General features: G+C 37.9%; 1 protein-coding gene across 2 annotated transcripts in view; it reads left to right on the top strand.

Annotated features, from left to right (window-relative positions):
• Positions 1-21,655, top strand: part of PDHX (pyruvate dehydrogenase complex component X) — a 35,924-nt gene extending 14,269 nt beyond the window's left edge. For both annotated transcript variants that reach the window (XM_074543232.1, XM_005480158.4), the window contains exons 4-11: positions 2,027-2,226; positions 3,489-3,587; positions 8,263-8,434; positions 9,883-10,030; positions 11,901-11,959; positions 14,615-14,773; positions 16,895-16,959; positions 18,216-21,655. In XM_074543232.1, the coding sequence (XP_074399333.1) occupies positions 2,027-2,226; positions 3,489-3,587; positions 8,263-8,434; positions 9,883-10,030; positions 11,901-11,959; positions 14,615-14,773; positions 16,895-16,959; positions 18,216-18,480 (1,167 nt within the window). In that variant the 3' untranslated portion in view covers positions 18,481-21,655. The remainder of the gene's footprint in view (positions 1-2,026; positions 2,227-3,488; positions 3,588-8,262; positions 8,435-9,882; positions 10,031-11,900; positions 11,960-14,614; positions 14,774-16,894; positions 16,960-18,215) is intronic.
• The last annotated feature ends 966 nt before the right edge of the window (positions 21,656-22,621 follow it).

The following is a 22,621-nucleotide window of genomic DNA, read 5'->3' as shown; positions in this document are numbered from 1 at the left end:
AAATAACTGAATGAAATATTAGAAGGGTAATTTCAGAATGATGACTATTCTTTCAGTTGAGTTGCTTCTTAAATTAACACTGATTTTTTTCTTCCTAAAATATGGTTCAATTTGGAACATAACAGATGATGAATGATTGTTTAGGAACTGTCATTAATTGTTGAGGAATAGACTTAGAGTAGGTATTGGGTGTGCAGCTGCAGGTTTTTCCCTGGGTGGGGGATGTGGTGGGAACACCAGAAAAGGGGCTTTTACTGGGTGCTGATCCTTTGCACAGCAAAGGGCACAGGGACCTGTGGCACCAGCCAGGGGACTGGACACTGGGACACAGCAGGAGCCAAGGACTCAGTAGGAAGACCCCAGACTGAAGGTATGAAAGCATGGGAATTCCTTTTTTTGTGGTCCCTCCCCAGAGGCACCAGCTTGAGCTGGTTTTGTGTTACTGGGCCACAATTGAAATTGCTTTAGGGATCCAGGTGTCTGAGATTCTGCTGTGGAAAACCCAGGTCAATCTGGTGAGGAAGCCCTGTCTGAATGTGGGGGCAGGGTTTGCAGGGAGCCAGGTCAGGCACCCATGGGGTTACTGGAGCCACCCACTTTGAAGGGGCTTTGGTCCCTCCTCATGTGGTGAGACTGACTGCCAGAATGGCTCCTGGATGGTCAGACAGGAAAGTTTCCCTAACATTAGTATCTGTTACCATTTTCTCATTCATGACCTAAATAAGAATTGGTATGGAAAATACTTTGTATAAAAATTCCACTGCAGAATGAGCCAGTGCAAGTTCAGTCTCTTTTTCTTCCCAGTGGAGGAAATAAACATTTACTTCAGTGTGTATTTGTTAGTGACTAAAGCATTATGCTGCAGTGGCAAAAGCTGCAAGGGAATTTTATTCTCTGTTCACCTTATCTCCAATTTTTTTCCCCTGTCACGGTTGCCTGTGCTTTGTTGGTTTGGTAGCAAAGCTAGGATTTTTTTGACTCTTCTTGGCTACATAGAATTGTTGAATGTTTTAGCTTGTAAGAGTCCTTAAAAATCATCTTGTGCCAGGGATGCCATTCACTAGATCAGGTTGTGCAGGGCCCCATCCAACCTGGCCCTGAACGCTTCCAGGAATAGGGCATCCACCACCCTAACAGGCAACCTGTTCCAGTGCTTTTCCACCTTTGAGTGAAGCATTTCTTTCTAATCTAAACCTCTCTGATTGTAAAACCATTGCCCCTTGTCCTGCCTGTATAAAAAGGCCCTCTCCCTCCCTTTTATAAGACCCTCTTAAGCACTGGAAGGTTGCTAGAATGTCTCTCCAAAGCCTTCTCTTCTCCAGGCTCAGCAAACCCATCTCCCTCAGCCTGTCTTTGTAGGAGAGCTGCTTCAGCCTTCTGGTCATCTTTGTGGCCCTCCTCTGGACCCACTCTGAACAGGTCCATGTCTTGTTGAGGACCCCAGACCTGGACACAGCACTGCAGGTGGGCCCTCACATAAATGGAGTAGAGGGGCAGAATCATCTCCCTTGCCCTGCTGGCCACAGTCCTGCATTTGCCTTTCTGGGCTGCTAATCCACACTGTTAGCTTGCGTCCAGCACCCTAGAGTCCTTCTATTTATTTCAGCTCTTTCTAAATCTGAGATTCTAGGGTTCATTGAGGTTTATGCAGGGGTTTTCTTATTGTGAGTAACAAAAATGTAGCAGTGACTCAAAAATCTAGGAGATGAAAAGTTAAGCAAAATTGTAATAATTTTTCTTTTTCTATTCTAGTTCTGAGCTGCAAAGGCTGTGTGTATAAAAAGTTACTTTAATTTCTGAGTGCTGACTTTAGGTGTATGGGGTTTGGGGCATACTTTAATGTTCCTCTCCTTATAATAGCAATTATAATTAATTTCAGTCTTGAAATATCTTATTAATAGTAGCAATAAAATAGGATATATCTTACTGATGAATTGTCATTAATATGCCTGAAACTTTGATGTCTACTGGTTTTAGTCATATCAGAGCAGACAGTGTAATATGTAACTTAATGTTCTTAATTTAGGTGGAAGAAGGAAGCAAAAATGTTCGCTTGGGCTCACTAATTGGTCTGCTGGTAGAGGAAGGCCAGGACTGGAAGCAAGTTGAAATACCAGCTGATGCTGGAAGTCCACCTTCTGTGGCTCCACCAGCACCTGCCTCAGCTCCTGCAGCTCCTTCAGTTTCAGCCCCTCCTAAACTGCAACATCAGCCTGGGAAATTGCAGTAAGTTTCTATGTTTGTTATGAAACGGAACTCTTCATTAGATCAGAAGAACTGAACCAAGAAATACTTTTTGTCCCTTTTTACCTAGTAGCTGTTATTTTGAGAGTGTTTCAGTATGACTGAGAAGATAAACCTTGCAGGCCTAGACTATTGCTTTGCTCATAAGCCCAGTAAGTCAATTCAAACAGCACAATGTTAATAGAATTAAATGTACTTATATTCTGTCCTGCAGTTAAATTATGAAGGATACTAAACTTAGTTTGGAAAGAAGTTGTGCTAATACAGGATGGACAATAGTGCTTATGCATCAGATGCCAGGTGTACCTGTGACTTGTTTTCTATTTATTTGAGGAGAAAAAATAAAGAAACGGCACACTCCGAAGTCCTTACAAGCTCTTGCATTTTCGACATTAAAAAAATATTATTCTAATATTTTCATAACAGTGGAGTGCAAAAAACTTAAACCAGTCAATTTATGTGCTCTTTGTTAGTTTGGTTTGGATTTGTTGGTATTCTAAGCATTGCAAACACCTTGGAGGAGGGGTCGGCTCCAGGGTGTTAGTCAGGTAGCAATAATCTATAATCACTTTGTGTCCCAGGATATATCCTGTTTGGAGGTATCACTCCTTACTTGTGCTTATTTTTTTTTTCCTCCCAAACCTCATTATCTTTTCTGTCTGCTGGTTTGCTGTGTTCTAAATGCTGCCAACATCTAGGCTTTTCTCATGCAGGTGGATGGCAGCTGAGGTCATTGCCCAGGTATTACCTGCAGCAGGAGGATGATCCACAAAAGGATCCTTGGAAGGATTGTGTCTTTCATTTTAGTACCAAAGAACAGAAGTGCTGTTTCACTGCAACTCTTAGAGACGTATCAGCATGTTTGGAACCAAATGATCACTTATGGCATGGGGTTATTTTGGCAAGGGCTTAATGGACTATTCTTAAAATTCAATGAAGTGCAAATATAGTCTCCTTTGGGAAATAATGAATAGGGGATTTTTGTGGAAAGATTTGAAACCAAGTATTTATTTTTTTATGAATGTGTTGCTTTGTATTTAAGAATTCTAAAACATTTTCTCTAGATGTTGGCTTTTCTCCTCATTTCAGAAAGCAAATCATATTAAGGTTATCTGGTTACTCTGTACCAGTGTGCTGTGCTTTGTAGTTGACCAGAGAGAAATGTAGTTTCTCGTGATGTACATCAAGGAAATAAGCTAATCTTGCTATTTAAATAATTTAAATTTTCCCCCTCATTTCTTCAGGGTTCGCTTGAGTCCCGCAGCTCGCAACATTCTGGAGACACACGGACTAGATCCAAGCAATGTTACACCTACTGGGCCTCGAGGAATCTTCACTAAAGAGTATGTAGAGAATTTAGTAAACCTACAACTTTTGATATTAGAGTAACCTCCATAAGATGAAAGTTTGCTTATTAAAAAAGCCATGTCTTTGTTCCATTTTTTGGTGTGGACGGGTATAGTTAAACTTGAAAAATCTGTTGAAAAGATAGGGAGAATGGATTTGGCAGTATTTGAAGAAGGCCTTAATTAGAAAAAAAACAAAACACATATTTGTATTTTTTAAGTTTCTTCTTAGCTGTGTGGTACTGCTGTCACATTTCCTGCAGCTCAGCCTAATGGTGCCTATTGCCTCCTAAGCAGCACTATTAGCTACCACTGTGGATCTCTAGAATTTTACTTCCCAAGATGCACACAGAGCCCAAATAAAAACCAGTTTTCTGGTATTTTCTTCAACTCCTTTTCTTCAGGGAGTTCAGATCTTTTGCTTTTTTTTCCTGTAGTTCTGTTCTGAAATCTGTAAGAATTTTAATTTTTTTCCTATTTTTATTAGGCTGGGGAGAGCAATGAAGTGTAATGATAAGAAATTCCAGAATTCTGTTTTTCTCCCAATTTTCTTTCCTCACTATGATTTAAAACATGTTTGTTTACCAAGGTGTAGTTTATTATGAACTAGTAGGTTTTTATACCTTTTTGAGTATTGCAATATAATGATTGGCACTCAAGCCTTTGAGTGAGAAAGTTGAGTACGAAAAGATGTGGTAGATTTGGTGCATTTAGCCTTGAAATGATGCATTCTCTTCACATGAGTACGTATGTTATTGGAAGTGAGGATTTTGGCAGAAATAAATATTTTTTTTCCTCAGGAAAAATACTTCTTTTGACAAATACCATCATTCACTTACACAGACTTTGCTGGCTACTGTTATTTTTTACAGACAACCAGGACCAGGTCAGTGTAACTTGGAACTGGAGCCAGAAAAGTGGCTGACAGTTTTTCAAAACTTTTTTTTTTTCCTCATGACCTGTGGCTGAATTGAGATATAATAAGGAATTGAATAGGTAGAATGTGCTATGTAACAGCAAATCATCAGACAGAGTTCTTTCTTAGTTATGTAAGTGTAATGGTAATTTATGGTGTGTAATGAGGCTATGGCAGGTGGAAACCCTCTAGGACTTTGAGCTAACAAATTAACACTTCCTAGTTGTCATGGAGATCTAGCAAAGATTTTTCTGTAGTTATGAGAATTGTCTAGCAAAATAATTTCTTTTTCAAACTGTTTTTTTCATACAAAAGATTTGACTATGAAATGTCAGTTTAAGATAAACAATGTCTGGGGTTTTTTAACCATTCTTTTGAAATCTTTCAGATGCCTACAGACTGTTATTATATTCAGTTTGCAATGAAATGTGCAGATTTTTATAGAGAGCTGCTGTAGATATTCAGGGAAATATTTCCTTTGCTGCACTCACCAGACTACAAGCAAGAAAGATAGCAAGTTACATAAACAAGCAAGATTCTTTCCCCCAACTTTCTATCTTTAAATTCAGTTCACTGTAAAACTTGCAACAGCAGTTGGAACTTTCACTCTACTGGTGTTCTCTGTCATGACCCTCTCACTTAGTAGGCCAATACTTTATTTTATTGATCTGGATATTTTTATTTATATTTCTCTTATGTGTCTGTTCAAGGCTGAATTACTGTTGTTTTTTTTCTTGCCTGTTTTGTTGTTGGCTTTGTGTGTGATTTCTTTTTTTTAAGGAATGCCAGAGGTTTTTTTTGTTATTTCTAAGTAATATCCTCATATATCACTTAATATAATTTTCTTCAAAAATGTCCTAGAAATATCCTAGAAGATTGGTGTGCCAGTACAAAGTAACTCAGATATTCTGTCAAAGATTATACCATGTTTCTACTCATCACCTCAGACACTGTTTGAGAGGGCTGTATTAAAATGGATTGTTTCAGCTACCACTGCCCTTTCCCATTCTATTTCATAGTTGTCTAGGGATTTATAAATGCAGCCATGAAGAGGCTGGTTATTGAGAACTGTGCTTTTCTGAGGCCCTGTTGCTCCCAGCTGTTGTTAAGTCAGAGTGTCTTGGGATCTCTGAGTTGCTCAGGCATTTTCAGCTTGCAGAGAAGGCACAGCACACCCATGGAGTGCTGTTTTTTCTGGAGATGAAAGCCATGTGTATGTATGGAATATGAACTGACCCTGGGATCTCTGCTGTGTGCAATTTGTTACCTGCTATGTAGGAGGAATGAGTTCCTTCTACAATGATAGTGCAGTAAATGTGATACCTGGAGGTATTTGATGTGCTCTGAATCTCTGCTACCCATTTGCCTTCTTGCAGGGAAACTATGAATGAGTAAACAGGCGTAAACACGTGGAAAGGGAATATGAAACATAGGAAAGGGGTTGGGTGCAATTTAGTAACAGTAACTGCCACCACAGGAAGCTTGTGTCAATCCAGGCATCTCTTGTTGCACTGTTGGATCCTCAGTGATTCTTAGGTGTCTGTAACCTAACTTGTATCAAGTATTTGAACACAAAATACTCAGTTTACTTTCACCATTCTTTGGGTTTTGGGTAACATGAAGTAAAAAGACTACATGCTTCTGTAGTAGTGGTAAACTGAAGTCTAACAAAGTTGCCAGAATCTGCATATTTCTAATAATAACAGTTTGGTAAGCATATTTTGGTTTAATAAATGTTTACTAAACTTTCATCTTTTCTGCAAAGTAGGCTGCTCTTTGATGTTTGTTGACTTTCTTCTCTTCCTCTGTTACTGACCCATGTTGATAGAAGTTTATAGAGTTGTTGGAAAGATGTGACCAACCCTTCCTTTTCCAGTTGTAATAAAATATCTACTTACCTGACTTTAACTTAAAGCTGTTTAATTTTATATGCTTAGATGCCTCTTCTAACTCTGCATATATTCTGCTTATATGCAGTTTTGCAACCATGACAGTCATAACACTGCTGTACCTGTTTTTCTTAGCCACTTAAATAATTTGGAATTGATGGAGGATCTCTATTCATATGTATGTACAACAAATACATGTGAACTTTGATTTTTATATATGTGCCTTTTGTACAAGTTAGTTTCAGAAAATATTGAGCGAATCTTTTAATCTAAAAATAAGCTTAATTTTGGCAATATGTTTTCCAATTAACACACTAAAAACCACCAAAACCAGATGGTCTCTCCTATGACTGCCAAGTGCAAGCCCTTAACAAATTTTTGGTAGCTTCTAAATGTTAACGAAAAAGCTTGCATTATGTCATGCTGTTACTTTTTATGGCTCAAATTGTCATGCTATGGAATGATTTTCATTCTATCCAATCTGATATTTTTCCCTGATAGTAGGGACACAACAGTAGTTGTGTCAAATAATAAATACTTAATTTTAAAACAAATCTTGGTGAGCATATTAATTTGGGAAAACAAGTAACTACTTTTAATTAGGAAAAAATTTATCTTGAGCTCATTTGCTTTTTTTTGGTTTCAATATTGTTTGTTGAAGTATGTATTGAAGGTAAAAATAAATTGAAGTGAGTCAGCGATGGTAAGAGGCATTCTGCAGAGGTTTTCGATTTTTAATTCTTGTTTCTGGAGTACTACTTCTTAGGAGGAATGGAGAATGCATAATGTTCTGAGATTTTGTTCTTTCTATAAAGATTTAATTAACAAACTCTTGGCTCTCACTCAAGAATAGTCTCTCAAGCAGTACTGAAATTAGGTAGCTTTGTTTAGTATTTATGACTTGTGTTTCAAAACCTTGGAAGTGTTGTAAGGAGTCTGTTTTTTAATTTATTTTAATTTCCTCTGCCAATTTGTGGAAATGAACTTTTAGGTACATGCTGTGTCTTGGTGAAATCATAGAGATTTGTCTAGGGTATATTATACAGGCATTTGTTAGCGGATCTGGAGAATAAAGAGAGATCTACATTTGACTTGCCTTGCCGTTGGCAGGGGTGGTGGAAATGCAGTTATTGCTGTTGCGCCTCATAGGTGCTGGTCTTTAGCTTGTTTCTTTGAGTGCAGTGCACCTGGAGCAGACACAGTGTCTTGGCTTGGAGATGGGAGTCTCTCCTCTCTGTCATACTGTGCCCACAACAGGAAAATTTTGTCTTGGTAGCTGTATCAGTAAAGAATCCTTGCAGAATGCTTTGGCTTTGTATCTCCAGTGTGGTGTTAGAAAGTATGGGTCTGTATAACATCTGTGCCTCACTCTGCAAATTTGTCAGAAAGGTGTAGAGAAATGAGTGATAAATGTATTACTCAGTTTCCTCTTAGCACTAAGTAATTACATTAAATTCAGATTATTACAAATACAACAGATAAAACAGCTTTTACTTTAGACTTTGTAGCCTGAATAAATGTATTCTTTCATTTAGAAGAATTGTCAGTGCATTTCAAAAATCACTTTGCATGCTTGCAGTTAGTGATGATGATTGTTATGCTTCTCTAACACAAATGTTTTCTGTTATTGCATATTCAGGCCCTTTTATTCATAGAAGTTAATGAGAATTTACTAAAAAGATACCACAAAGGCAGCACAAAATTAATATCTTCTAATAATAATCACCTTCTTAATGTTTGGTTTGGCAGCAGAAATTTAAGTGTACGGAAGTGGCTAATTAAATAGAATAAGTGATGGAATAGTAATACTCAGGTAATTGTTAAATAGTTTCTTTGTTGTCAGTATTTCACTGTGTTTAATCCCCAGGGATGCTCTCAAACTTCTGCAAGAGAAGCAGAAAGGTAAACCCAGTGAACTGAAACCTGTGGTTTCTCCAGCTCCTGCTGCAGTGCCTTCTCCTTCACAAGCACCAGCCATGACTTCTTATCCAAGGCCAGCAATTCCACCAGTTTCCAAACCAGGACAACCTGCTGCACTGGTAACACTTCTGCTAAGATTTCAGCATTGCTACAGCTGAACAGTGCAAAAGCTGCTTCAGTAGCTCTGAGACTTCTAGATCTAGAGAGAGGAAGGAAACTAAGGCCACCCATATGCCAAGCTCTGGGATGTGCAGTTTTTAGTATGTCTCTGTGATTCTAAGGCAATGTAATTAAAACTGTGAAATCCTTGAAATGGTGGTCTGCATACTATTTTGTTAAGCTTGCAAATTAAAGTGATGGAAAAATTTATATTGCAGGCCTTGGAGAAACTAGAATGATGATTTATTTTTACTGTACTTAATTAGTTTGCTTTCCTGCAAGATATAAGTGTCCATTAATGAGTTGTCAAGAAGTGAGGAAGGAAAAGGCTTCTTGGTGGTTGCCTTGGAGAGTAATTCTGCAAACTCTATAACCTAAGTAAGTTTCTATGTTAAGTTGAAATGTTGGAAATACCAAAAAATATTTTTTTAAAGAATAAATGCCTTTGCTGCAATAGACATCAGTAGAAATTGAAAAGCTTTTGTGAAAAACATTTTGTGGCTCTAGAACTAAATTAGATTTATCTTTATAGTCTGAAGTTTGCAATGTAGCTACAATTCATAATATTCAGAAAATGCTGCCCTTTTTTTGCACTGTACAAAGAGCCAAGCAGCTCAAAAGTTCAGACTTGGATCCATTACAGAATAAAATGTTTCTATGATTGCATCGGAACATACATATTGCAATTTATTGTGTGTTGAGTACTATTGAATATGTACTAAGGATTCTATGAATCCTTGTATGTTCAAGGGATATGTGCTAAAGATTAAGTATACAGAATAATTATATAAGTATACAGAATCATTTATCTTCTTGCCTTCTGTAGTCACTAATATTTTAAGAGATTTCTTGCAAGTTGACCTGCTTCTAGGAAAAAGTTGGCAATTGAAACATTATTGAAGGAGAGAGAAGAATAACAGAAAAGATGCAATAAAGCCTGTCTTAAGAAATTACACAGGGAATTGAAAAAGCAGTAGCTTACTGAGGAGGTGTTCTTTTTATAATTTAAATGGCGAAAAACATAATCTGAGCAATATGCCAAGTCTGGAAGATGGAACAGTGCCTATGTACTCTGGCTGAAAATAAATGCCTCAATATTTGGATTATTTTTTTTAAGCAAGGTTAATTCTATACAATAAAATGGAATTGTTATGTAAAACCTGTTGTGTTGATCCCAGTTAATAGGAATAGACTAGAACACTCAATGGTCTTTGTCATATTGATTTCAGTAATTGGAATGTGTCACTTTTGGATACATTACGTGGGGGATGCACATTGGATACATACCTAAGGGATAGCAGACATGGGCAGGAGTCACTGATGCTAATGCATAAATGCTGGAGTACTTTCAGCAAAGGGGACCTGATTGCTGTCCTGGTATTTAATATGCACCATGTGATTTCTTTAGGGCACGTTCACAGAAATCCCAGCTAGCAACATCCGAAGAGTAATTGCTAAGAGATTAACAGAATCTAAAACCACCATACCTCATGCATATGCTGCTGCTGACTGTGCCATTGATGCTGTTTTGAAATTAAGAAAAGAATTGGCCAAAGGTTAGTAGTCTGATTTACTTTACCATGTGGTAATACTAATGTGGTTATACTATAGTTTAATTTTTCCTGTTTACATAAACTTCCCCAGGAGGTGGAGATTTTGTCTAGGTAGATCATTATGCATTCAAATAGGCTTTTTTTCAGTATATTGGACTCAAGCTGTAGTTCCTGGAAGTTGTTGAATTGGACAGCTTGTCAGGATATAGGGAGACAGAGGTGTTACTTTGGCAACTCACACATCACTCTGAAGTCCTATTTTCCACAATTACCAGGCTGCATAAGCACTAGTGATGCTCTGTTCGGTGATGGAGACCTGCACCTCCTAGACTGGTACTAAGTCTGTGACTTGGGTAAAATAATTTTAGGTCTAAGACACTTCAAATGTTGATCTAAAGCTTCATGGTTACTGCCATTGTTTGAAAGCTTATATAGGTTCAAATAGTAGCTTTCCTAAGCCATGTGAGCTCTGCATCCAGAATAATGCAACAGAATATTTTAGTTTACATTTTTATTGCTCTACTGATTGAGAAACTGAGGCCAGCTGTTCTGTACTAGTGACTAGCCCATGCTTGTTTATTCGTTTCTGTGGTCTAAAATTAAATTTGACAGATGTATTCAGGTTTTCTAGATGATGATACAGGAGCTCGTCCTTCTGCTGGAGTTTTGAGTGACTAATTTTTAATGCAACAGTACCCAGGTGATTGTTCTACCTGTTATTTTCCTGATGGTATCTTATTCACAAATGAATGTCAAAGACATTTTCTGATGTTGATATTTTCTTTAAACAGCAGCAGTTCATAAGGAATGAACCAAAAAAGGATTTTAGGAATACACACTTGAAATTTTTCACACCTCTCCTGCTGTTGTTGATTCTTAATGAGTATTTCCTTTAAATGCAGAGGTGGAAAAGCCGTATGTCTTTGCATGAAACTGAATTACAGAGCTTGTCCTGGTAGATTTTTATGTTTCCTCTGAAGGAAATTGTGGGGTTTTCTACTATTATAAGCTTCACTGATGCAGGGTAAAATATTACCAGATGTGGATCATTTAACTGTATTCCTGCTCTAGTACCAGACAGTGACATTTTTGCCAAGGGTTAGGAATGTAGCATGTAAACAGAAACCAGTGTATATTTGATGATGAAGGTACAGGTTTGTCTGATGTGAAATTGTCAGTGCAGCATAGAATTGAAAGTTCCATTATGTTCTGTTGGAATGCTGTCTCTCTTCTTACACATAGATTACTAATCATGGCAAATGTTGCAGGCCAGTTATGTGGTAAGTGAATACTTGGTTCACTCCTCTAAATTTGTGATGACTTAATGTTTCACTTGATATAATTATTTATAAATTATTTTCCCTTGCAAAAATATTTCTAAAGATGTGTATGTTACATGCCATAAACCATATTTGAAAATTAGGCAGTTTTGCTACTTGATCAGTTTTTCTGACAGTGGTGATGGTGGTGGAAGGGTAATGTAGTTTTTTTGTATTGTGAGAATGATGAGTTTAATATTGTGTAAATATTGTGTAAATATGTGCATTTCAGGGTAATTTTATGGCCTAATCTGCTTTGTATCTCTTATCCCTGCTTCTGATGCCACTCCTGATTTTAGTTACCAGTTTTAGTCTCCTGAAACTCTGAGTGCCTTTGCATGAGATTTTTCTTGATGGATATGCCTTTTGTCTCAAGGGGGGAAAAAGTTTTCCCTCTTAATTATTGGATTTGGAAGATAAGTGACTTTCTGTTAATGCTTCAAAGAAATAAATCTGCTGAATCACTAGAATCTTGTCATCACACAAATGCTGATAAAGCAAATCTTACAAACAATGATTATCCTTTTTTAAAATTTTTCTGTTTCCCCTTGCAGATGACATTAAAGTATCTGTAAATGATTTTATTATCAAGGCAACAGCAGTTACTCTGAAGGTAAGCAAATAATTGACTTTAAAAAAATATTTTAGTAGTAAACTGACAAGGAGACAAGAAAAGTATTTTTTGAGTATGTGGAGATATGAGTAGGATCACAGTAAAGCTGTAATTCTGTATTACTTATTGTCAGGTTTTTTAAGGTTTCCAGGTTTCACTGTCTATACTGTGAACTATAAAAATGAGAACTTCTTAGTGGAGATCCACTTACTGCAGTTAACATCTGCAAATCATAGTAGTTGTTTAGTCAGCAGGCTACAGCCATTGCCAAGATCATTAATTTAATCTTAGGTACATCTTATTTCTTTTAGTTATAAGCAAGTCTTTATCTAAGTCTCACACAAACCTTGTTATTACCTCAGGTGTATTCTGATGGCGCATTGAGTGATACCTGCTTGGAAATAAAAATTCTTCTGGCAACCACTCTGCTCATTGCTAGGAATTCTCATGGCCTGGATTACCTCACAATAATATAAAAACATTGGAAAGGATGTGAGAGCTGGTTTTCTCATTTGTGAGGATAATTCAAACTGTTAAAAGGTTGAGAGGAATTTATGTTTAAGTTGGAGGAGTGTTCCTGTTCCTATGGATGTATGGAATTGAGAGAACACTGGACTGGAAAAGACTTAACAGATTTCTAGCTGAACATGTACTAAATATTAATGTATAATTTGAAGAGGTATAGCTCAATGTATAATTTGGACAGGAAATAGACAGGATTCTAAACAGTTTCATAAGCAAGTGCCTGAGAGAAATTGGAGGCCTTATTTAGACTGGAAAAAAACCTGCGAGTTAATACCAAAACCAAAAGGAGGAGCTAAATATGTGCTGTGCTTTTGTTAGATGTGTACATAACAAGAAGCTTTCTTAGTGGTCTAATGAAACCTTTTGTGAGGAAATAGTGATACCCAAAGTTTACCATAAACTGCTGGGAGTATTGGATAACTTATCTCTGCACCAGAGAGCAGGTAAAAGGAACAGGAGACAGAGAGCAAGAGGTTTTGTGTTTTGTCTTCTGAGGGGGCTGTTAGCTTTTGAGCTGATAATAAAATTGTGTTGATATGGAAGTAATCAATAAAATTCTTCTATCCTCTTGCTTTGTTAGAAATCTAAGCTAGCATTTGTTTGACTATTAAAATAATACATTAAACAAGACCCAACAGATTTAACTCAGTATATCAGGAAACAAGTTCATGATCAAGCTCACATCTCCTCTACTTTCTGTCAGTATTTTAGGGAAAGATGTGGGCAACTGCTTTAAAAAAAAGAAAACCCACTTCCACCTCTACCTCTCCTCCCTGAAGCTGGGTGGTGTGAATACATCTTCAAGTTTAAATTCAAGGCAGTTTCATTGACTCTTTTCTGAGTGCTCTTCAGGGAATATTTTGTTACTACTTTATTTCTGAACAATGGAAAATGTGTTGTTCTAGCTCTAATGAGCTGACTGCAGCTGGTTTGACAGGTTATGACACACCTCAAGATACTGTTTGTATTGGTTCTTGAACATGCTAAATTTCTCCTTCACTTAGGATATCACAACTTCAGTTATGGCTTCTGTGTTTCAGCTTGGTCTAGATATTTGACAGGCAAGATTTTATGAATGTGCCAGTGGGCTCACCAGGTGACTGCCCAGTAGAACCATTCTTCTTTCTGGTACAAGGAGGGAGAAGGGTGCAGAAAGGAAGTAAAACTTCCAGGCTGATATCCTCAAGTGGCTGGGCTTTGTAGCAAAACCTCCTATAGCAGCTGTCCTTTCATTTATGAAGTGACAAATTCTGTCCCTACAGTCTCTTTTGAATACCTTTTTTATATAAGAGTTTGAGTTGCACAGCACCTGCTTGAGAGCATCTTAAAACTGTGTAAACCTTAGGACTTCTAGAAGTTTATTTAGCTTGCAAAGAAGAATACTACATACTTTTTTCTTCTTTTCTCTTTCCTTCTTTTTTTTTTTTTTTTCCCCTGTACATGCTGGTGTTGAAGAATAGAAACACAGAGTACTGTCATACCACTTCTTCCTAGGAGTGCAGTTACTTTAGATAGACAGTCACTTTTGATATTGTGTCCCTCCTGTAATTTTTCTGGAATACCTTTTTCATTTCATTAAACTCAAAAAACTAAATGAAATTATCAGTGAACATCTCAATTTTAACTTAGTCCACCCACAAAAATAATCTGATGCATTTTAGGAGAACATCTGAATAACAGTGAGTGTACCTGCAACATAAATTATTTGTTGGGAATCATGCTTGAGAAATCAGTGAAAAACATGTGGGTATAGTAGGATGTCCATTTCCATGCTTTAAGATCCAGCATCCTGTGATTTATTTTGTGGGAGAAGTTGCATTGCTTTGAGGGTTTACGTGCTGGCCATCATTAGGTGGTATCAGTGAAGAAATTTTAGTTACATTTGAAGTAATGTGGGGTTTTTTCCCTAGCAACACCAAACAAACTTCTGTCTGTCCTGCCATTTTTAGTTTCTGGTGCACACATTTCCTTCTTTTTGATGAAGTAAAAATTAATAAAATCAGCAAGCTAATTCGCTTGGTGGGTGCCTTTAGGTAGCTATGTGTCTTAAAGGAATTTCCTTTTTCTTAATAACTGATTGCACTGTTATTCTTCTAACAGCTGTCTTTTTTTTGTCTGTCTGTGTTTTAGCAAATGCCAGATGTGAATGTAACGTGGGATGGGGAAGCCTGCAGGCGGCTGCAGTCCATTGACATCTCCATTGCCGTGGCAACGGACCGAGGGCTCATTACGCCAATCATAAAAGATGTTGCTGCCAAGGGAATAAAGGAAATTGCTGCCTCTGCAAAGGTGGGTCTGAAATGTACAGCAGGCTGAGGAATGGAGCAGCTGTATGGTTTTCTGTAGCAGAAAACATAGCGTGACCCAGATACACATCAGTAATAACAAAGGCAGTGGAACTAAAGCGGTTTCAGCATTACTTACCCTTCAAAATTGTTGTTAATTTTGCAACTGCATTTTTCATCAACAATAATATTGTGTTATTTAGTTGAATGGTGGCTAGACTGCTTGAAAAATAAACCTGTACAGACTTTTGCAGTTTAATATAATTGAAATTCTTTAATCCTCAAAAGAATGCTACTTAATGCTAGTTTCATTAGTATTCCCAATCTTGGGGTTTGAGATTTTGGTTTTTTTGTGTTTTTTCCCTTTCCCAGAAAATGTCTTGTGTCTGCGTTTTCTACTCTTTGCAGTTATATTATGGAACATATTTCTGTCTGCATTTTTTTTCCGATATGCAGTTCAATTAAGGATGTAACATTAAACTCCTCAGACTAATGAGCAGTATTTTGCATAGACCAGGTGCCAGTCAGAGTGATATGTGGCAGTTGTTACCAGATAAAGGAGTGGTTCTTGGCAGGCAAAAGTAGAATGAATGATGAAGTGTCCCAAGACAGGCCATTTTTTGTCATTTAACGAGTGCTAATCAAAGACCTACAGCATCTGAGGAATGCAGTCCTAGGACATAAAAGTGTCCCCAAACTAGACAGTACTGCACTTCATAAATTTTTGCCTTTTGTGTGAAACTATAGAAGCCATAGTAGTCTGTGTTGATGGAGGGGAACAGCCAAAAAGTTGTGGCAGAAAAAGATGGGTTATACCACAAAACATTCATCAATGGGTGTCTTTTAAGATTTTTTTTCCAGTCCATATTGCTTACTTTATGCTGAATGTGTTGTGAAAGCAATTCCTTACACTAGTAGCCAGTTGAGGAGGAAGGTCAGTTGAGGTTGTTGTGAGGTTAGTGATAGAATGACAAGAAGAGAAGCATTGTTCAGTGTTGTGCTTTCATTATAATCCCCAATACCTGTAATAGTGTGCAGTATTGCAAACCTCTCTTACCACAGATCAATGGAAATGCAGCTTGTGCTACGTTCAATGGGGCCATGATAGTGAGCATTCCCCTTGCCTTTCAGCTGGAATGTGTGTGACATAGGTGTCCACACTATCATCATTTTACTTTTCAGCTTCCTCACTGAATCACTGAAATAAATGATGTGCACACACCGGAACTGCAGATGCTTCTCTGTCAGTCTCCCTTGTAGTTTGGCAGGCACTGTCTTTGTGTAATTGCTTATCTGTCCCCTTCTGCTGCATGTTAATGTTGACTTCTTTCCAGGTCATGTGCATCCTGGCACTGGATTGTCATCATTCAAATAATGCAATTGCACAAACGCATCACGCTTCTATTGATCCTGTTGTGTGAATACTGTTCCCATGGCTATTGTCTTCACCAATTATTCAGAGATGAAAAAAAACCTAAACTAAAGCTTAGTTTATCTTTGTAACTTTTACATGCTTATTACGAATTTTAGAATTTTGTACAGCTCTGTGATCGTATCTTGGAACATAGTACGAACTTGGGCTGTATTTGAAGCTTTCTTCTGTTGAATTTTAAAGTAAAGTCTCACAAATGAAATGGAGATCACAGAAGAAGTGACCTTAAAGGCACCCTTCTAAAGGTGGTTGAATGTTTAGCTGGGAGAAATATATTCATTCAGTCTGGTGGAAAGGTCTGAAATGGTACATGTTAGTTTCTTTAAACAAATATGTTAGGAATACTATTAATTTATCTCATCAGTATTTTGCTAGATAATCTAAAACCACCAGAGAGAATGGTGGTTTCATTGTAAAAACAGGAACAATATTTGGAAGGTGAGAGAACAGCTTTTATTGAACAGCCAATATTGGTGGGAAAATGAAGTTTTGCGTCCTAGTCTCTTTGCCAAATCATTGCAGATAGAACAACAGTGTTGCTGAGGTGCTTCTCTAAATCCAAAAGCAAGTGACTTTTGCTTACCTAATGTCTCTGTGGTACTTAAAAATGTCTTACTGAAATAAAAAGAATTGGTCTATTACAACACACTAATTTTTTTCTTTTCTCTGCCTGTTTTCTTTCATTTTCTGTAGGCTCTAGCAAAGAAGGCCAGAGATGGAAAATTGTTACCAGAAGAGTACCAGGGAGGATCTTTTAGGTAAAACTCTAGCATCATTTAATACATGCACCATGGGTTCAGAACTGTTTTATCCTCAACTATTTCACTGTCTTCTAATGCATTGCTTTTAAAATCTTACTCTGTTTAGATTGAAACCCCTTGTGATGGTTCTGAGGGTCAAACCTAGATTGAGTGTCTTGTATCAGGGGGAAACAATTACCCTGCTACAGGTTCATTTCATCTGTACTTGGCACTGGTGAGGCCACACCTTGAGACCTGTGTTCAGTTTTGGTTCCATCCCCACAAGAAAGACATTGAGGTCCTGGAGTGTGTCCAGAGTAGGGCAGTGGAGCTGGTGAAGGGTCTGGAGCACAGGTCTTGTGAGGAACAGCTGAAGGAACTAGAATTGTTAAGTCAGGAGGGACCATACCTCTCTTCACTCTTTCTGCCTAAAAGAAGTGTAGTTGTAGTGAGGTGTGGGTTGGCCTCTTCTCCGCGGTAGTAACAGGAGGAGAGGAAATGGCCTCAAGTTGCACCAAGGGAAGTTTAGATAGGATATTAGGAAAAAATTCTTCATGAAATGGACTGTCAAGCATTGTAACAAATTGTCCAGGGAAGTGGTTGAATCATCATCCCTGGAAGTGTTCAAAAAGCAGGTGGATGTGACACTTCAGGACTTGGTGTGTGGTGAACATGGCAGTGGTGCCATTTGATGGTGGGACTGTACCATTTAATCCTCTTTCCACTCTTTGCTGTAACCGTAACTAGAAAGGAGGAGATGGTGGGCCAGCTTTCTCCATAGACAACTTGTCACAGAAGAATTCAAGCCTTTCCTAATGTACCACTTGACAGTGGTGACACAGGCAGAAATGTTTTCATGTGATACTTGTGAGACCTAGATGCCCAAATTTTATTGCTTAGTGGATACCAGCAGCCATTGTAACCTGCAGTTGTGATGTTCAGTCTAAAAGACATTTGGCTTGGAACAGAGACAGGCAAAATATATTTAAAGACATTGCTTTGCTGGCTTACTTTCTGGCTTCATTGTGTGCAGTGCAAGAATACATTGCAGTAAAGAAATGAGACTTTATAAAGGTGCATAACTTTTAATTGCAAAAATCCCAAATCCTTGAGAGTCTGAGTGTGCTCAACTGAAAACAGTTCAGATCTATTTTTAACTTAATGGGTTTTGCCTTGGAGGAAATTTAAATTATAGCAGTTCTTGTATATAGATTATTTCCTGGAGGTGATATGTAATTTCTGATGTTACTGAAACTCTTTTCTGTTTTATTCAGTATTTCCAATCTGGGCATGTTTGGCATCAGTGATTTCACAGCAGTCATAAACCCTCCTCAGGCCTGCATCCTTGCTGTGGGCCGAGCAAGACCAGCGCTCAAGATTGTGGAAGATGAAGAAGGGAATGAGAAACTTGAGCAGCATCAGCTCATGACAGTGACTCTCTCGAGTGATGGTCGGGTGGTGGATGATGAACTGGCTTCAAAGTTTCTGGAGACCTTGAAAGCCAATATAGAGAATCCAATGCGACTGGCCTTAAATTAAACTCAGTGAAGATTGCTTCCTGTTTTGGCAATATAGATAACTATTATATACTTAGGGTTGTTTTTCTGTATAGAGGAGTAAATAGCTGAAGACGGACAGTTAAAAATATTTAATTTATTAATTAATGTGAAACACTCATGATTTTAGTCTTCTATAATAACCAGGTTTCGTACTGTAAAGCTAAAAGTTAACATACCACGTTTCTTTAAACACATAGTACCAATGGCACATGTTTGCATAGGAGAGTCAATCTCATCTGTAAAAAAAACCTCAATAAAACTTCATGAAATATAAAAGGGAATTATAGAATAATTTGGGTTGCAAGAAACTTAAAGGTTGTCTAGTCCAGCTTCTCCTGCAATGACCAGCGATGCCTTCTGAGCCCCACTCACCCTGACCTTGAATGTTTCCAGAGATAAGGGATCTTCTGCCTCTCTGGGCAACCTGTACTGTCTTACCACCCTTGCTATAAAAATCTTCCTTATATCTAGTTTGAATCTACCCGCTTTCAGTTTAAAACTATCACCCCTTCTCCTATTGCACCAGGCCCTGCTAAAAATTTTTCCAGTCTTTCTTAAAAGCCTCCTTTAAGAATTGAAAAAAACAGAACTTAATTGTGCAGTATTCTCAGAGAGGTCCCAGTATGAAAGGTCAAATTTTGCACACTGAATAGTTGCTGATTAATGCTGTTCTTTGCATGGATGGAATGTAGATGTAAGTAGAAAGTGTTTCATCATCAGTGTATATTGAAATGTAACTTGGAGGCTCAAGTGCAGTGGCCTGATCTTTAACAGAATTAGATTGGTATCTTTCTTACATATAAATATGGAACCACATATTGCATGTAAATATTATGAAATAACTGTGTTTACAGGACCTCATGAGAATATAAATTGTCAATAGAATTATGGGAGTTTGTCTTATTCTGGTTTGTGCAATTGCTTTTTCCTAATGATTTGTAGGAATTAATTATGGCAGCAACTCAACAAGTAAACAGCTACTTGCAAGACAGCCTTTACTTTAAACTGACGTGAGAGTTTTTGATAAATGAGTTTGCTTCTTTAGCTGCTTCTTCTATCATAAATTGTTCCGGCAGCCCAGGTGGCGCTCCCGCAGGTGAGGGCTGCACGGCTGCCCTGTGTCGCTGCAGTTCTGCGTGTGCTGCCATCCCTTCTTGCGAGCCAGGGCTTTTCCTGCGCCCTCGGAGCCGCTGGAAGGCGCTGTTGCATACAAGGATGGGATGGGATGGGATTTGTGTCCCGTCTCACCCGCATGGGTGCTCTCATCCGCTGTGCTGTCCCAGCACGCAGGGCAGCTTTTGCAGGTTAAATAAACCTTTGGAGCTTCGGAACCGGGCAAGGCTAACACAAGGTTGAATTGCAGTTTCTTTGCACCTGCCTGCTTTGCCAGCATTGTTATTTGAAGCAGATATAATGTGTCAGTCATCAGCCTGTGAAGGAAATGTGTGGAGTTCAGATGGGTGGTAGCAGTCAGATCTCCTTAATTCAGAGGAAATGTACCCTTTGGCAACATCTAGCACTTCAGCAGAAGTAAGACAACAAATATGTGCCCATACAGATTAAATATTCAGTACCTTCTTGATGATTTGGGATAGGAACAATGGGTAAATTGCCAAAAAGTGAATAATTGGTAATGGGTATGCTTGCTTTTGAAGCAAATTTTCCTCAAAGTAAATTTTTTCAGATTAAAAATTTAGCTTTCTCTATTTTATTCTTTCAAATGTCTTCTGACAGCCTATTCTTTACATACCAAAGCAAGAAATACAATGAAGACATCTATTTTCGTGAATAATTTTTTATAAAACATAAAAATGGAGTATACTAACATGAGCTGGAAATGTGTGCCTTTAAGATACATACTATCTTTGTATCATTTTCCATTGCAGGAGGCATGATTGGTGAAAAAAAAGCTATTTTGTACTTTGTCATTGTTGGCAAATATTGAATTGTGTGTCACACTTTAATCCCTAATTACAATGTCACAATATTTGACTTTTGGGCATTTTTTTTCCTGCAATCTACTAAAAATAAAATTTCTGTAATTCCTGCTTGATGCTGTATCCTGCACCTCAGGATACAGTTGGCTCTACTGGCTGCCAGGGCCCACTGCTGACTCATATGCAGTGATGTTCCATTCTGTTTGTCCCAAAAATGTTGAAGGCATAGAAAGCAGATTCCTCTAAGCCAGTATAGCAGTTACATCCATAATAGATTAAACAGGGAAAAAACTGATAAGCTGAAAGTATCTTTCAGCATGTTCTTTAGTTAAGCATAAGGTTTGAACTTTAAACTTGGGATTTCTTTCTGTGTAGTCATGCTTGAGTGAATCAGGAGGATGTTCATGGTAGCAGATGTGTAGAAACATGTCCAAGAAACACAGAAACTTAGGATCTGGGTGAAATCACGTGTTGATTGAACTGGGGTGAAAATCACTCACTGGAAGCTACAGGCTGCTCTGCATGTTTACTTTACAAAATCTGCATCTTTCATCTTTATCAGTGAAAAACCATCACTGTTTGCCTGAACTCTGTTTGTGCTCCTTCACTTTTACGTCAATTTTGTTTCAACTTGTAGGTGTTGTGGTACATAATTATTCAGCTACAGTAACCATACTGTTCTTCCCTTTCTCCATAATAATGGCCCTACCTGGCAAGTTAAACATGTGTGTCATTATGAGACAATAAGTAGCTGGAAAATGACGGACATTTCTGTTTGTTCTGTACCTGTATTAAGGAAAGTGATTCATGTGACGTTAATGAATGCCACTATTTATCTCCTTAAAAGATAAGAGAACAAGACAAGATTCCCTTTTATACTTTGGAAGCTTTTCTTGTGTCCTAGACCTAAACAGGAAGAAAGGGCAGCCGTGAACGTTTTTATTTCTGCTCACTGTTGTATGAAGAGTGAATTGTTAAAGCAACAGATCTCTTCTGCAGTTCAATGATTTTTTCATTGTCTGTGTGACGTGTATTACAGCACGTAATCTTCAATCTGCAGGAATCTGATAAATTGAAGGATACTCTCCATTGGCCTAGCCATCAATTAATCCCTGTTTCAGTTTTCTATTTTAAGAAATTATTATGTTTCATTTTGCAGCTTTGGTACACTTTTAATTTCTTCTCTGCCAAATAAATGATAAGCTTACATATATCTGAGGAGGCTATTTGTTTGTGCAGGTGCTTACACTTGCTGTGTCACGTCCCAGTCTGCGTTAGCAGCATGCGCTGATTTTCTGGAGGTTTCTACAGACAGCAACATGCTGTTTCCTTCTCCTTTCCTGGAGAACAGGAACTGATTCCTGGGTTGATCAGAAAAAGAACTCTTCTTACACTCTTCTGAAGTTTGAAACTTTTGGACTTACAGTGTGAATTTCAATCCAATATTGTGCAATATGTTACTTGCTCATTCTAGGATAGTAGGAAAGAATTCTACAGCACCTTTACTATTCTTTTAAAATACAAACAATGCACCGATTCAAATGAAAGTAACATTCCAATTCCACCCCCACCCCCAAGAGTATTTAGAGAGTGAACTAATTTGCAGTTATTGTGGAGTCAATTCAGAAGTTAATTGGCTGCGCCCAGGGAAATTCATCAGATGTTTTAATACCTTGCATTTACCTGTTGATAAATAGAGAGGAATTACAGCTTTTTCAGGTGGGTTTAGAGTCTTTTCTCTGTCCATTCATATTTTGAACCTACTATAACTATCACCATCTTCAACGCAGGTGGTGTCTTACTCAAGCTCATAACGAGGGCTAACGATTCTGGGTGACTCCCAGGCTGGAGCAGAAGAAACATTTCTGGATATGTGAAGTTATCTGAAACAATGCTCTAAGGTACCTCCTTGGCTGCTATCCATATGCATTTGTGTGCTCTCTGGCAGCTGCAGACAGATGCCACAGAGCGTCGAGGCCCTCTTACTGAAGTGGATAATACTCATAGAAGTGATTATTGAAATTTATCTGTCAAGGCTGTCTCAAATATTCAAATGGCTTAAATTTTAAGTGTAGTCTGAGCTGAGAGAGGCACTTTAGCCAAAGACTAGATTTAAGCAATTGCAGGAAGACATCTGTAATTTTGAAGACCATCCCTATTGTGGAGGGTAGAAGAGATGAAAGA

Source organism: Zonotrichia albicollis, chromosome 6 (genome assembly GCF_047830755.1).
Source record: "Zonotrichia albicollis isolate bZonAlb1 chromosome 6, bZonAlb1.hap1, whole genome shotgun sequence".
Lineage (NCBI taxonomy): Eukaryota > Metazoa > Chordata > Aves > Passeriformes > Passerellidae > Zonotrichia > Zonotrichia albicollis.
This window is presented reverse-complemented; position numbering and strand designations above follow the sequence as displayed.